The 13,652-nt window shown below is 45.2% G+C and overlaps 1 protein-coding gene across 1 annotated transcript in view; it reads left to right on the top strand.

Moving 5' to 3' along the window:
* The window catches only part of LOC139410666 (ubiquitin carboxyl-terminal hydrolase 54-like), a 109,339-nt gene that overhangs the window by 44,960 nt on the left and 50,727 nt on the right, over nt 1-13,652 (top strand). Inside the window, exon 3 of the mRNA XM_071156055.1 lies at nt 11,782-12,475. Coding sequence (XP_071012156.1) covers nt 12,329-12,475 — 147 coding nt within the window. The 5' untranslated portion in view covers nt 11,782-12,328. The remainder of the gene's footprint in view (nt 1-11,781; nt 12,476-13,652) is intronic.

Genomic DNA, 13,652 nt, shown 5'->3' with positions numbered 1-13,652 from the left:
GAACTTAAGCCCTGTACTAATTATGGGTCTTGGTTATCGCTTAAAATACACTGTATGTGTAACTATGCCTACTTAACTTTCACTGTGAAAGGGCTCTCCTGGGCACACATATCCAAAATAATGTAGGTCTATGCAGTTGCAAAATCGAATGCTTCTAACCAAAAGAGTCAACTATTGGCCTACTTTCATTAACGTGTACTTGTTGGATGGATTGGATGCGGCATTGGTGTCTAGCTGTAGGCGTGTCGTCTAGTGATATTGTCGACCGTCAGCTGATCCAGGAAAGAAAACAAACATTGTTAGAAAAGAATAAAGGTAAATAAATGATCTGCTACTTCTGGTCACGGATGGCAGGGAGAACACCAGCACCCACGAGCACCTGAAAAACAAAGCAATGAGTGATCTAAAGAGCTGACTGACAACAGCAAACAATGATACGTCAATGGATAGATGTAATGAATTGGAATAAAGGATCTTTTTTATCAACGACGCATGGCAAACAAATAGCAAAAATGAGGAAGTACAAATGAAAATCAATGTGTAAAGGAGCTCAGCTAAAGCTGAAATTCAGCACTACTGAGTGGACAGCGCCACCACATACTGTAGAAATAGATGGTTTAAACCATGACGGAGAGGTGGGGGTGTTCGTTTCATTGGAAGCTTTTACTGTCATATTTACCACTGCTTTTTAAACAAATACTACAATGGTTAAATTTCATTATTTAGAGCTTCTCATTTAGAGGCTCTAACATCTCATTCAGCTCCCCCTTAATTCGCATCATGATTTTAGCTTTTATAATAAGCCAGTGTCTTTACACTGTTACCTATTCGTTTTTTGCAACCAATACATTTTTTATATTTAGAACCCTGGTGAGTGATAGAGTGAGAGAGACAAAGAATGAGTGAGTGAGTGAGACAGAAAGGCTGAAAGCCGGAGATGGAGCTCTGTGCCCAGTCTCAACCTCTCTCTCTGGCTGGCTGGCTGCAGCCCAGTTCATCTCCACTGATCTGGCCAGAGTGATTGCTGCCATACCCTCCGCTCATCCCTGCCCTGCTTTCCATCTCTCTCTCTCTCTCTCTCTCTCTCTCTCTCTCTCTCTCTCTCATCTCCTCTCTTCTAGCTACATAGCAATGTCTCCTAGTTTCCTCCTCTCAAACTCCTTTTCAGTCTCTTTCGATTTTTCTTCTCTCTCACTGTCAGTCACTTGAAACTATTGAGTGTTATCTTACTGCTTCCCACTGCTCTCCTCTCGCACTTTTCTTTTTCTCAGAAATATTGATGGAGGTTGGAAGGGAGAGAGGGAGAGGGGTGTTGGTACTGCCCAATGTGTCACCATGTCTAGTGTGTTTGACCATCCACCCAAAATACCCACACCCTCTCCCTCGTCACAAAAAAACAACCGTCTTCATCTGCCCTGTTTTCTTTGGGAGTGGAAATGCTATTGAATAGGAGGTCTGCGTGGGACTGATTTCATCCTCCCGCTCCCGCAGCTTTTCATACCGTACCTGCTCACTCCTGCGGGCTTTTTGTCCGAATTTACTCTCCGCAGGTTTGGTAGAAGGTGGATGTTTCCGGTTTTCAGGGATACGGTATATTCAACCTAACTTTCGTTTCCCCTGAAAAACGAATATCGGGACTCCGCTCATGCGTCTTTCAACGTTAGGTTATTTCAACTTCCTCCCGCTCCCACAAGAACTAGTCCCGAACCCGACCGCAGTCCTGCAAATGTTATTTTAGGCATAGGTCAGGCATATCGCTTGGCAGCCATGGTCCCAGCAATTTTGTAGGCAATATCAAAAATAACCCATGAAATAGGTTAAATTACCAGAGATTCTCACTTGGCCCATTAGGCTATATTAGGCTATTGGTATTACTGGGATATATCAGCCAATAGGCTAGACGTAGTTTGAAAGAGAGCCAGAGTTGGATCGTAGAAGCACGGGGGTTATCGCACTTGCACTTTCTCTTGAGCTACGTTTTGCATAATATAGCATATATAGCATACTTTAATAGGAGCGGGACGATTAGCAGGCAGAGACAAATATGGGTGATCAGTATTTATTTCCAGAAAATGTAGTAGGCCTAAACTATAGCTTTATTATATTTAGGAAGTTAATTTCCTTGGAAAGATAACCCCCATGGTTCTCCGCCCATGAATATAGCCTGCTTTGTTTAATAGAGACCACAAGCAAACCTGATCTCACACGCCCAACTGGGAGAGGAGCGGTATGGCTACTGAGCTTAAAGCAGCAAGAATGATGAGAGCGGACACTTGCACTTTCTCTTACGTTTTGCATAGCCTACAGGCTACCTTTTTAGGAGCGGGACGATTTCCATGCAAAGACAAAAAAATGGGTTATCAATATTTATTCAAAATGAAAAGTCACAACGTTGCACCTTTTCGTTTTGAATTATGATTACATTTTTTGGTTGCACCTCAACTTTTCATTATCAATAGTTATTTCCTGAAACTGTAGTAAACTGTAGCCTAAACATATTTAATCAAATGTCCTTGCTAAGATAGGCTAACTGCACCATGCTTCTCCACCCATACAGCCTAAAGCTGCACTTGATCTCGCACACCCAAACTAGGAGAGAAGAGGTGCTATTGAACTTGAAGCAGCGAATGATGAGAGAGAGCGAGGGTGTAAATAGTGGGCCAAAGAGGTGCTTTTAATTGGCAAATGCATACCCTACAAAACAGACAGAGGACTGTTTCCAAGTAGCCTAATCTGCGATACCAAAAAATATTGTCTGTTTGATCGCCCTCTCCCGCACGCAGCATGAAAAATGCAGACCACGCCGCAATGATGTCGGGTCCCACGGTAGTCCCCTATACTGAATCCCTCCTTTTCCCACGTTCGCAGGATGCCACTACCCCCTGCCGTCTGCCAGAGCTCTGCTAGCGTGCAGACATGCAGCCAGGATGGGTGTGTGTTTGTATGTGCACACTGCACACTTACATTGTTTGTCCTGGCATCACCCCACACCGCACAGCATGCTTCTAATCTCTTCAACGTCTCTCCCCCTTCCTCACCTGAGCCATAGCAAGTCATCTCGAACCTAAATCACAAGTGCGTGTGAATGACTGGGAGAATCAGGAGTCAGCCTTAAGATTTCAAGAGTCATTAATTGTCGCTAGATGTTGTCTGTCTGCAAACAGATGTAGGCCTATGCTATGCTACCTTATGTAATACTCATTAAGACCCAAGTGCTCTCTCTCTCTCTCACTGTGAGGCAGAGCATTTTTGGCTGAGATTAGTTGGTTTATTCTGCTTTAGTGCCACATTCTCAGTAACAGTAAACCAGATACAAGAATTATGGCAAGGTTATTTCAAGATGAATTTAGCCTGTCTCTCTCTCCCCCCTCCCATGTTAGAACGATCTTCCAGGCCAGGTAATTTTAAATAGGTCTGGAGCTGATTACATAAACACAGTAATGCCGCATTAAGACAATTAGGAGGCCAGATTAAATGCCCAAACAGCCCAGATTTACCAGCAATGCGAGCCGGGGACAGATGTTTTATCATTTGGCAGGTCAGAGGCCAGGGTTTTAATAGTGGCAAACGTTATTCAGGTTAGGCTGCTGGAATACAGTCAAGTCAGCAGTGACCTCTTTCCTCATTGTTTGACCAACATCTCATTGGTATTCCTCATCAAGTCCCCTCAAACTGTTAATTCAATTGATTGCCTTTTTGACTAATATTCTCAGCAGTCAAAGCCAGAATCTCCCAGAGCCTTGGCTCTTGGTTTAATGGTGGTGTGATTCTCACCAGCAGGCGTCCTGTTTTCATGTGTCACTGTAAGCTCCTAGAAGGTCATAAAATCACCAGTAGCTGAAGATGTTACTGTCAGACTGGGGTGTGAGTTTGTTCCAAGGTGAGACTCCTTACTGTTTTCATTAATGGTGGAATGTCAATACCAGTGTGGCCAAACTGAATTCCTCACCTGTCTCTAATGAAAGTGAAACAACATCACGGCATGCCATTTCCAGATTGTTGAGACATGCCATTTCCTGAAGGCACAGACCGTTTTTGGTGATCAGGCTACAGATGTGCCAGTACAGTTCTTAATTCAGTTGATATCGTCAATGGCAGCGCAGCAGTGGGCCTCCATCTGAGCTCCAGAGGGATGTCTTCGGGAGTGAGCCCCAGAGGGATGTCTTCGGGAGCGAGCCCCAGAGGGATGTCTTCGGGAGCGAGCCCCAGAGGGATGTCTTCGGGAGCGAGCCCCAGAGGGATGTCTTCGGGAGCGAGCCCCATGCGGCCTCCACAAGTCTACTTTGTATCCCCCGTTGGCCTAGTCCCGGTGGAGGCCCTGGCACGGCGCCCCTGCCAGGCTGGCAATGTGGTGGTGTGGTGCTGGAGGGATGTCAACGGGAGGCATTCGTGGTGATTTCTAGGGGTGCAGGCGGAGGAGGGGCTACACTCAGCTACAGACTGTAATCATGTTGCATACCGGAAGTCACTCCCCAGTAAGGGTGTTGTAGACTGTCTCCTGTATCTATTGATGAATTATTATGAGATGATATGGAATGTGAGGGGGGTGGGGGAGGGGGGAGATTACTATTCTGTGTTGTGTGTGTCTGTCTTTATGCCCGTTAAGCTCGAATTGCACCAAAGAGTCTTGTCAGGCTTCATTTGCTTAATCCTGTTCGAGGCAGTATAACGCTATTTAAGCTTTAAACAGCGTTTTACTATTGTTTATACTTCCCAAGCACCCGAATGGTATTTCTCTGGGACATACAGCTTTATTTCATTTGATGGGGATTTTTTTTTAAAGAAGCCTTTTCTCACTTTATCGGTGCGATGTATGGCAGACAGGATGGGTGAACTGTGTAATGGCCCATTAATGTCGTCAGGGGATAGTCTGTCTCGCTGGCGCTCAGCTCAGCCTTTTCGCCTCACTGAGTTCAATTGAATTAGTCAAAATTGGTGGGTTTCAGTCACACTGTGTGACACACTGCCCAGGCAGTGTCACACTGCCACAAGGGTCCAGCATCATTCTGGGTGGTTTGCATTAGTATGGATCTTTCTTATGAAGGACCATGATTCATTTGAATGCAGATAGATGGGTATTGATTTCGTTTTTTCCAATTTTGATTCTGCTAACCTTTCTTATGTAGGTCCTACTCAAAAGCACGTGGGCTAATCTTACCTGACAATCATATGGCGAGAGAGAAGCCAGCACGTTACCATGTGTGTGATGGCACCCAGGCCTGTTTCAGTGGTCTGCGTAGCCGCCTGGTGAGGAAATCACTGTGAGCAGAGCTGGCCTGGACGTGATGGGACACGTACTGATCGATGTGGGCATGTCAACATGCCTCCTGGTCAGAGAGGCCAGTCCATCAGCACCCAGCCCTCTAATCAGATGTGGCAGCCAGTTGCCTGGCAATGGGCGCCATCTTCCCTGAGTCAAACAGATTCTCTCTCGTGTCCCTGAATGCTGACTGAAGGCTGTGCTGCTATGTGAAGAGGTGTATTTAGGGTGTCGTTATCCTGACTCCCCTTTCATCGAAGACTTCATTCAGCGATGATGCGTCTTTTAGAGAACATCCCTTCTGAGACCGATTTCATATGTCCTAGGACTTCTAAGTGAATGAAAAGAGATGGATGAATTCAAACACCTGTTGGAGCACATCATCAGCTGTCATCTAGGCCTATACTTTTGTTGCTTAGGAGACCTAGCCCACTTTGGTTTTCTGGCTTTGTGGCACAAACCGGCCAAAGCGCTCACATAGCGCAAGCTTCGGTTGAAACCAGAGCCACTGTGATCGTCAAGCATTTCAATCACGCCGCCGAAGCGTTCTCATCTGAAATAAGTGTCTCGCACTGAAGATGCTGCCCCCGTTTTTCTGCTTCAGTTGTTGCATACCGAAAAGAACGCCTCTGGACTGCCAGGGATACGCTTGCAGTGTAGTTTCCCAATGTAGTGTCCCAATTACCTACCGCTTAGAAATCATCCAGCACTTGTGGTCACTTCTTTGACAGTGATGGCTTTTGCAGTACATTTCCTCTGAGCTGTCTGTAATGAGCTCATGTGAAGGCAGCAGGGAGGGAATCCCATCTCTCCGTGAATATCTGGGACTAGCAACATGTTTTCTAACTCCCTGTGGCTGTCCCTGGCCATGTGGTGTTGGTTACCACTGCAAATGCACAGTGGCTACGGGCCGTGCTGAGGGAGCCTCCTACAGCCCAGGAGACATCTGTGTCTGTGGTGGAGCTAATATGAGCTTCATGTCGTAGCGTAGCGGCTAGGTGAGTCAGGTCTGCCTCCCTCCCAGGCCCAGACAGATCCCTGACCAACGGGACAGACTAATCCTAGGCAGGGTCTGATCAGGCTAATCTGCCCACATGACCTGCCTCTTAACTGAACTCCCTCCCCTCCCCTCCCCTCCCCCATCCCCGCAGACCACAACAAAACGGTAGTTAGCTGTATAGGAGACGGCCATGCTACACCCCCCCTTAACCTTGCCCTTGGTAGGGAACACCTAGTCGGGATGAAAACACAACACTGCACCTATAGGAGATGCCCAAGCACCCCCAGCTGTGCTACCCACCGCCTTCACCCAGCATTGGTGTTAACAAGCCACGTCATTACAGGAAACGGCTAAGCCCCCCCCTTTGAACCCTCTCCTCCCTGCGCCGGTGATTAGACTGCTTCACAACCGTCCACCTATAGGAAACGCCCATATAATTCCCCAGCCCAGCCAGCCAGTCCCAGGGTGGGAGTGTGTGTCTGTTTGACCCTCAGCTCAGGGATTGTCTTACTCCCACCACAAGCCCTGAAAGTGTTGTTTTTGTCTGGCAGAGGAACTATTTTGGACTCTGTCAGCACCATTCACTGGGCTTGTGGGATAGAGAGGACAGGAGGGGTGTGTGGGCTGTTGATCCTCCTCCTTGAAGTAAACAAGTAATTACGCAGACATGCATAAGTGCAGAGTAGAGACACAGAAACATGCCTTAGTCTTGCTCAGTGTCGCCTCAGGTTCACCAAGAGTCTATCCTCTTGAATAAGCGACGGTGATTAATTGCTCACATTTTGTTTTTTTACACTGTTTTTTTATAAAGTGTGTGGAAGGAGGACATTTCTTCCCACATTTGTACAGTGGTGGTTTATGAATGACTCATTACTGAATGACTCATTCAGGAGTATTGATGTTTTCCCGTTTGGTGTCTGCAAACACAAAACTCAAAACTTTGTGTCCTTCATAGTCAGACTGTGTACACTGTACACCAGAGGTTGGTTGATCCTGCCAGCCGGTGCCTCAGGTCCGGGTTGTGAAGAGCAAACACAATCAGACAGGCATGTGACCGGGTGACATCACAAGTACAGGTCAGCTTGTGATTCAACACTGGGTAAACACACCCGGAGGAGAGAAGAAGAGAGGAGTGGAGGACCGGAAAAGGAAGAGGAGAGAAGGCTCGGTTCGTCACAGCAACACACGATAGGGATGCACTGACTCTCGCGCTCCTCCTCTGTACCGCCACCTTATTACCTCTTTCATTGTTCTCTCCCACTGTCTTAATCCCTCTCCCTTTCATCTCACCCCTCGTCCCTTCCCTGCGACTCTGCCCTGAAGTCGGACCATTTAAAGTTCATTGTGATGATGATGGATATGGAAGGACTGAGAAAGAGCCTACTTAAAAACCGCCAAGAGCTCGGATTTTTAGTGACCAAACCTAATAAATGTTTCATAGTATTATAAATGTTTCCATAAGCATATACAGTGCATTCAGAACCCTTGACTTTTTCGACATTTTGTTCCGTAACAGCCTTATTCTAAAATTGACATAATACCTCATAATGACAAAGCAAAACCATTTTTTAAAACTTTTTTTTCTCCACATTTTTATAATTACAAAACTGAAATATTAAATTTACATAGGTTTTCAGGACAGGTTGAAGGACATTTGGAAGCGATTATAGCCTTGAGTCTTCTTGGGTATGATGCTACAAGCTTGGCACACCTGTATTTGGGGAGTTTCTCTCATTCTTCTCTGCAGATCCTCTCAAGCTCTGTCAGGTCAGATGGGGAGCATCGCTGCACTGCTATTTTCAGGTCTCTCCAGAGATGTTAGATCGGGTTCAAGTCCAGGATCATGCAGAGATTTGTCCCGAAGCCACTCCTGCAATGTCTTGGCTGTTCGCTTAGGGTCATTGTCCTATTGGAATGTGAACCTTCTCCCCAGTCTGAGGTCCTGAGCGCGCAGGTTTTCATCAAGGATGTTTCTGTACTTTGCTACGTTAATCTTTTCCTCAGTCCTGGCTAGTCTCCCAGTCCCTGTGGCTGAAAAACATCCCCACAACATGATGCTGCCACCACCATTCTTCACTGTAGGGATGGTGCCAGGCTTCCTCCAGACATGATGCTTGGCATTCAGGCCAAAGAGTTTAATCTTGGTTTCACCAGACCAGAGAATCTTGTTTCTCATGGTCTGAGAGTTCTTTAGGTGCCTTTTGGCAAACTCCAAGTGGGCTGTCATGTGCCTTTTACTGAAGAGTGGCTTCCGTAAAGGCCTAATTGGTGGAGTGCTGCAGAGATGGTTGTCCTTATGGAAGTTTCTCCCATCTCCCCAGAGCAAATCCGGAGCTCTGTCAGAGTGACCATTGGATTCTTGTTCACCTCCCTGACCAAGGCTCTCCTACCCCGATTGCTTTGTTTGGCCGGGCGGACAACTCTAGGAAGAGTCTTGGTGGTTCCAAACTTCTTTCATTTAAGAATGATGGAGGCCACTGTGTTCATGGGGCCTTCAATGTTGCAGAAATGTTTTGGTACCCTTCCCCATATCTGTGCCTCAACACAATCCTGTCTCGGAGCTCTACGGACAATTACTTCGACCTTTTGGCTTGATTTTTGCTCTGACATGCACTGTCAACTGTGGGATCTTATATAGACAGGTGTGTGCCTTTACAAATCATGTCTAATCAATTGAATTTACCACAGGTGGACTCCAAGTTGTTTAAACATCTCAAGGATGATCAATGGAAACAGGATGCACCTGAACTCAATTTCGAGTCTCATAGCAAAGGGTCTGAATACTTATGTAAATAAAGTATTTATTTCATTATAAAAAAATATAAATTGCAAAAATTCAAAAAACGTGTTTTCAATTTGTCAATACGTCAATATTGTGTGTAGATTTATGAGGAAAAACATTTTTTTAATACATTTTAGAATAAGGCTATAACGTAACAAAATGTGGAATACTTTCCAAATGCACTGTATACACTGACTGAACAAAACATTAAGGACACCTTCCTAATATTGAGTTGCACCCGCCCTCTTTGCGCTCAGAACAGCCTCAATCGTCGGGGCATGGACTCTACAATGTGTCGAAGGCATTCCACAGGGATGCTGGCCCATGTTGACGCCAATTCTTTGCTTGACATCATGGGAAAATCTAAGGAAATCAGCCAGGCCTCAGAAAAAGAATTGTAGACCTCCACAAGTCTGGTTCATCCTTGGGAGCAATTTCCAAATGTCTGAAGGTACCACGTTCATCTGTACAAACAATAGTACACAAGTATAAACACCATGGGACCACGCATACCACTCCGGAAGGAGACGCGTTCTGTCTCCTAGAGATGAATGTACTTTGGTGCGAAAAGTGTAAATCAATCCCAGAACAACAGCAAAGGACCCTGTGAAGATGCTAGAGGAAACAGGTACAAAAGTATCTATATCCACAGTAAAACGAGTCCTACATCGACACAACCTGAAAGGCCGCTCAGCAAGGTAGAAGACACTGCTCCAAAACCACCATAAAAAAGTCATAAGGCAACAGTTTGCAAATGCACATGGGGACAAAGATCATACTTTTTGGAGCAATATCCTCTGGTCTGATGAAACAAAAATAGAACTGTTTGGCCATAATGACCATCGTTATGTTTGGAGGAAAAAGGGGGAGGCTTGCAAGCCGAATAACACCATCCCAACCGTGAAGCACGTGGGTGGCAGCATCATGTTGTGGGTGTGCTTTGCTGCAGGAGGGTCTGGTGCTCTTCACATGAGGAAGAAAAATTATGTGGATATATTGAAGCAACATCTGAAGACATCAGTCAGGAAGTCAAGGTATTGGAGTGGCCATCACAAAGCCCTGACCTCAATCCTATAGAAAATGTGTGGGCAGAACTGAAAAAGCATGTGCGAGCAAGGCCTACAAACCTGTAGGAGGCCTACAAACCTTACACCAGCTCTGTCAGGAGGAATGGGCCAAAATTCACCCAACTTATTGTGGGAAGCTTGTGGAAGGCTACCCAAAACGTTTGACCTAAGTTAAACAGTTTAAAGGCAATGCTACCAAATGCTAATTGAGTGTATGTAAACTTTTGACCCACTGGGAATGTGATGAAAGAAATAAAATCTGAAATAAAACATTCTCTCTACTTTTATTCTAACATTTCATATTCTTAAAATAATGTGAGGATCCTAACTGACCTAAAACATGGACTTTTTACTTGTATTAATGGTCAGGAATTGTGAAAAACTGTGTTTAAATGTATTTGGCTAAGGTGTATGTAACCTTCCGACTTCAACTGTATATATGAATCCCCTTTATCATAACATTTTATGTGCATGATCAGATTATGGGCATTTTCATACAGTCTGCTGAAGTGTTTTTTATTGAATGGCTGCATAACATCACCTAATGTAAAGCCACCTTAAGTTTCTTTCCATGGGCCTCCCGGGTGGCTCAGTGCTAGCTGTGCCACCAGAGATTCTGGTTTATCCAGCGTCGTCCAGGTTAGGGAGGGTTTAGCCGGCAGGGATATCCTTGTCTTATCGCGCTCTAGCGACTCCTGTGGCAGGCCGGGCACAGTGCACGTTGACAAGGTCGCCAGGTGTACTGTGTTTCCTCCGACACATTGGTGCGGCTGGCTTCCGGGTTGGATGTGCATTGTGTCAAGAAGCAGTGCGGCTTGGTTGGGTTGTTTCGGAGGACACGTGTCTCTCGACCTTCGCCTCTCCCGAGTCTGTACAGGAGTTGCAGCGATGAGACAAGACTGTAACTACTACCAATTGGATACCACGAAATTGGGGAGAAAAATAAAAAATAAAAAGTTTCCTTCCATATTACTAAGGGCAATGAGATTTATAATATTCACCTGTATGATAGTGACAACAAGGGTTTTATAAATCCACTGTGGAATTACGACTCTCTCTACGTTGTCCTCGTCATCCTCATAATCACCTTCACAGACCTGTGTCCGCCCACCGTGCAGACTTTGCACAGCTTTATTTAGCCTGTCTGTGGATTTCTGATTAAAGTGCCTCAGACCTGCACCGCTCGTGGCAGAGTGACGTCACACCACCACGTCTACGCAAGGCATTATCTGCACAGTGTGTGCTAGAAGGAAGGAGGGAATGCAGTCCCACGTCTCCGCAAGGCATTATTTGCACAGTGTGTGCTAGAAGGAAGGAGGGAATGCAGTCCCAGGCACTTGTGACCCAGTGGAGAGTGGGCTTCGACTGAGCTGTATCCTTTTCACCCGTCTTAACGCTCCGCAAATGGGATGACTGTCAGCAAATCTATTCCCCTTCCACCATGGTGATAGTGGAGACATTTGCATACTGCGTGTGGAAATTGAGTAAAGACAGAGGTAGGGCAGGGAGAGCACTGGAGGAGACATGGCACTTTGAGTGGGAGAGAGGATCTTGATCGTAAATATATCTCCCTCTATTGTGACTTTAGTGTGGGAGTGTGATAAAACCAGTGAGGGGAGGTGGTATGGGGAGGAGCCCGCTCATAAACTTCTATGTTCTTGTCCCCCTGCAGATCTGCTGAAGTGTGAACTTTCACCTCTCTCCCCTTTGGCCTGTTCTGTAAAGAGCTTCTGTTGTTGAGGAGCTAAGACTCTGCTGTACTTGGCTGTGCAGGAGACACCAGTGAAGGTCGACACACATGCAGCAGCAACAACAACTACCATCAACGAGTCCCCTAGTGTCAGACGTCTGTGAGATTCCACAAACGAGTCCAAGAAAGAGGGAGAGTCCAGGAGGGAAACTAAGAGGGAGTGAGAAAGCTAGAGGATGAGAAGATTCCACTCGCTCAATCTCTCTGAAGACTGGATTAGACAGGACACACCCTGTCCGATATTGCACTAGGAACATTAGAGTCTCTGGACTCCATCAGTCAAATCAAACCATTGGAAAAACTAACAACAGTTGTATTGATTTTTTTGTCTTTCTAGCCCTTTTTGGACACCCACTGATTTTCACTCTCCGTTTTTTTCTGCCACTGCAAAGATGGCCCTGTGTGTTTTGTCATGGGGGCTGACTGTTAAGTGTTGATCCCGGGAAATAGGTGACTCACAGCCAGGAACATGTCTTGGAAGAGGAACTACTTTGCGTCCGGAAGTGGCGGACTGCAGGGGATCTTTACCCCACGCACCATGACATCCATCGCCCCCAGTAAAGGACTCAGCAACGAGCCGGGCCAAAACAGCTGCTTCCTCAACAGCGCACTGCAGGTAGGGATACAAACAAACACACTACTGCTTGCACGCACACACAGCAAAATTTAGGTCAGAATTTTAACATCCAGAATATTAACACCCACAGTAAAATTATATGTGACCCACCAAAATAATGTTAAAAATAAAACTTTTCATAGTGTTCACAAACTAACACTCCTAGAGTGGTGGTCCTTAACACCACGGGTGTTGCAAATCCAGACTTAAATTAACACTTTATTAGAGCTGTTGCTGAACTCATGTAGTGTTACAGTATATATATATATATTTTTTTTTGGGGGGGGGGGTGTTGTTTTAATGTTGCAGGTTATAAAGCCGTATTTGCATATATCCCAGCATGCCTTTCAATTGAATGTGAGAGATACCCACCCATGAATGTATTTGTTAGTGACAGAGACATAGTTGTTGCATTCAATAACTCTCAGTCTTGAAACATTCACTGAGTGAGTGATTGAACAAGTGAATGTGTTTGACTTTAAAGTCAACCCTTTGTGCATTATACATTTCACAAGGCCTAGTTGTCCTTAACATTGTGGTCTGAAAATAAAATGTTGTCTCATGGGCTACATCAGACCAGCAATAAACTGGTTTGTGAAGTGATTATTAATTCCTTACGGTATCCTGCCAGAGGGAGGACATCCAACAATTTCAATATTTGATCACCCACAACCTGCATTCAGAATGACTGCTATGGTGAAAGACATAATAAACAACACTACCTAAACTGGAACAACCATCTCAGTAACGGGTGCAATAAGTCCAACCCCTTACAGATTGAATTAGTTTAGAAAAATGTAAGTTATTCATCTTGGTATAGTATAAAATCAATGAATCAGTCAATGTGCATGTAGAAACATAGATATTAATACAAACTATTCGAAATATCTACCTGCCTAGGCCCCTCCCACGACTTTTTCTCTCTGATAGAGTTAAAGGAAATGAACTCAACACAGTCAAGTAACAACAACATCACACAGTGTTGATTACACTGTGATTCAAATAACACTTAATTTATTCACTGCATTTGGGGTCAATTTCAATCCCACTGATGTTAACCCCCCCAGAATCAACACTAGGACTGACCCCATTTAGCGAACTGGTTGATTGTTTGGTAAATAGGCTGTTGGTCGACAGAGATTTCTTTAGTCGAGCAGAAGCAAAAAAATTATAAAAA

Source organism: Oncorhynchus clarkii, chromosome 1 (genome assembly GCF_045791955.1).
Source record: "Oncorhynchus clarkii lewisi isolate Uvic-CL-2024 chromosome 1, UVic_Ocla_1.0, whole genome shotgun sequence".
In the NCBI taxonomy this organism is placed as follows: domain Eukaryota; kingdom Metazoa; phylum Chordata; class Actinopteri; order Salmoniformes; family Salmonidae; genus Oncorhynchus; species Oncorhynchus clarkii.
Note: the sequence above shows the minus strand (reverse complement) of the source record. Positions and strands in the feature narration are given on the sequence as shown.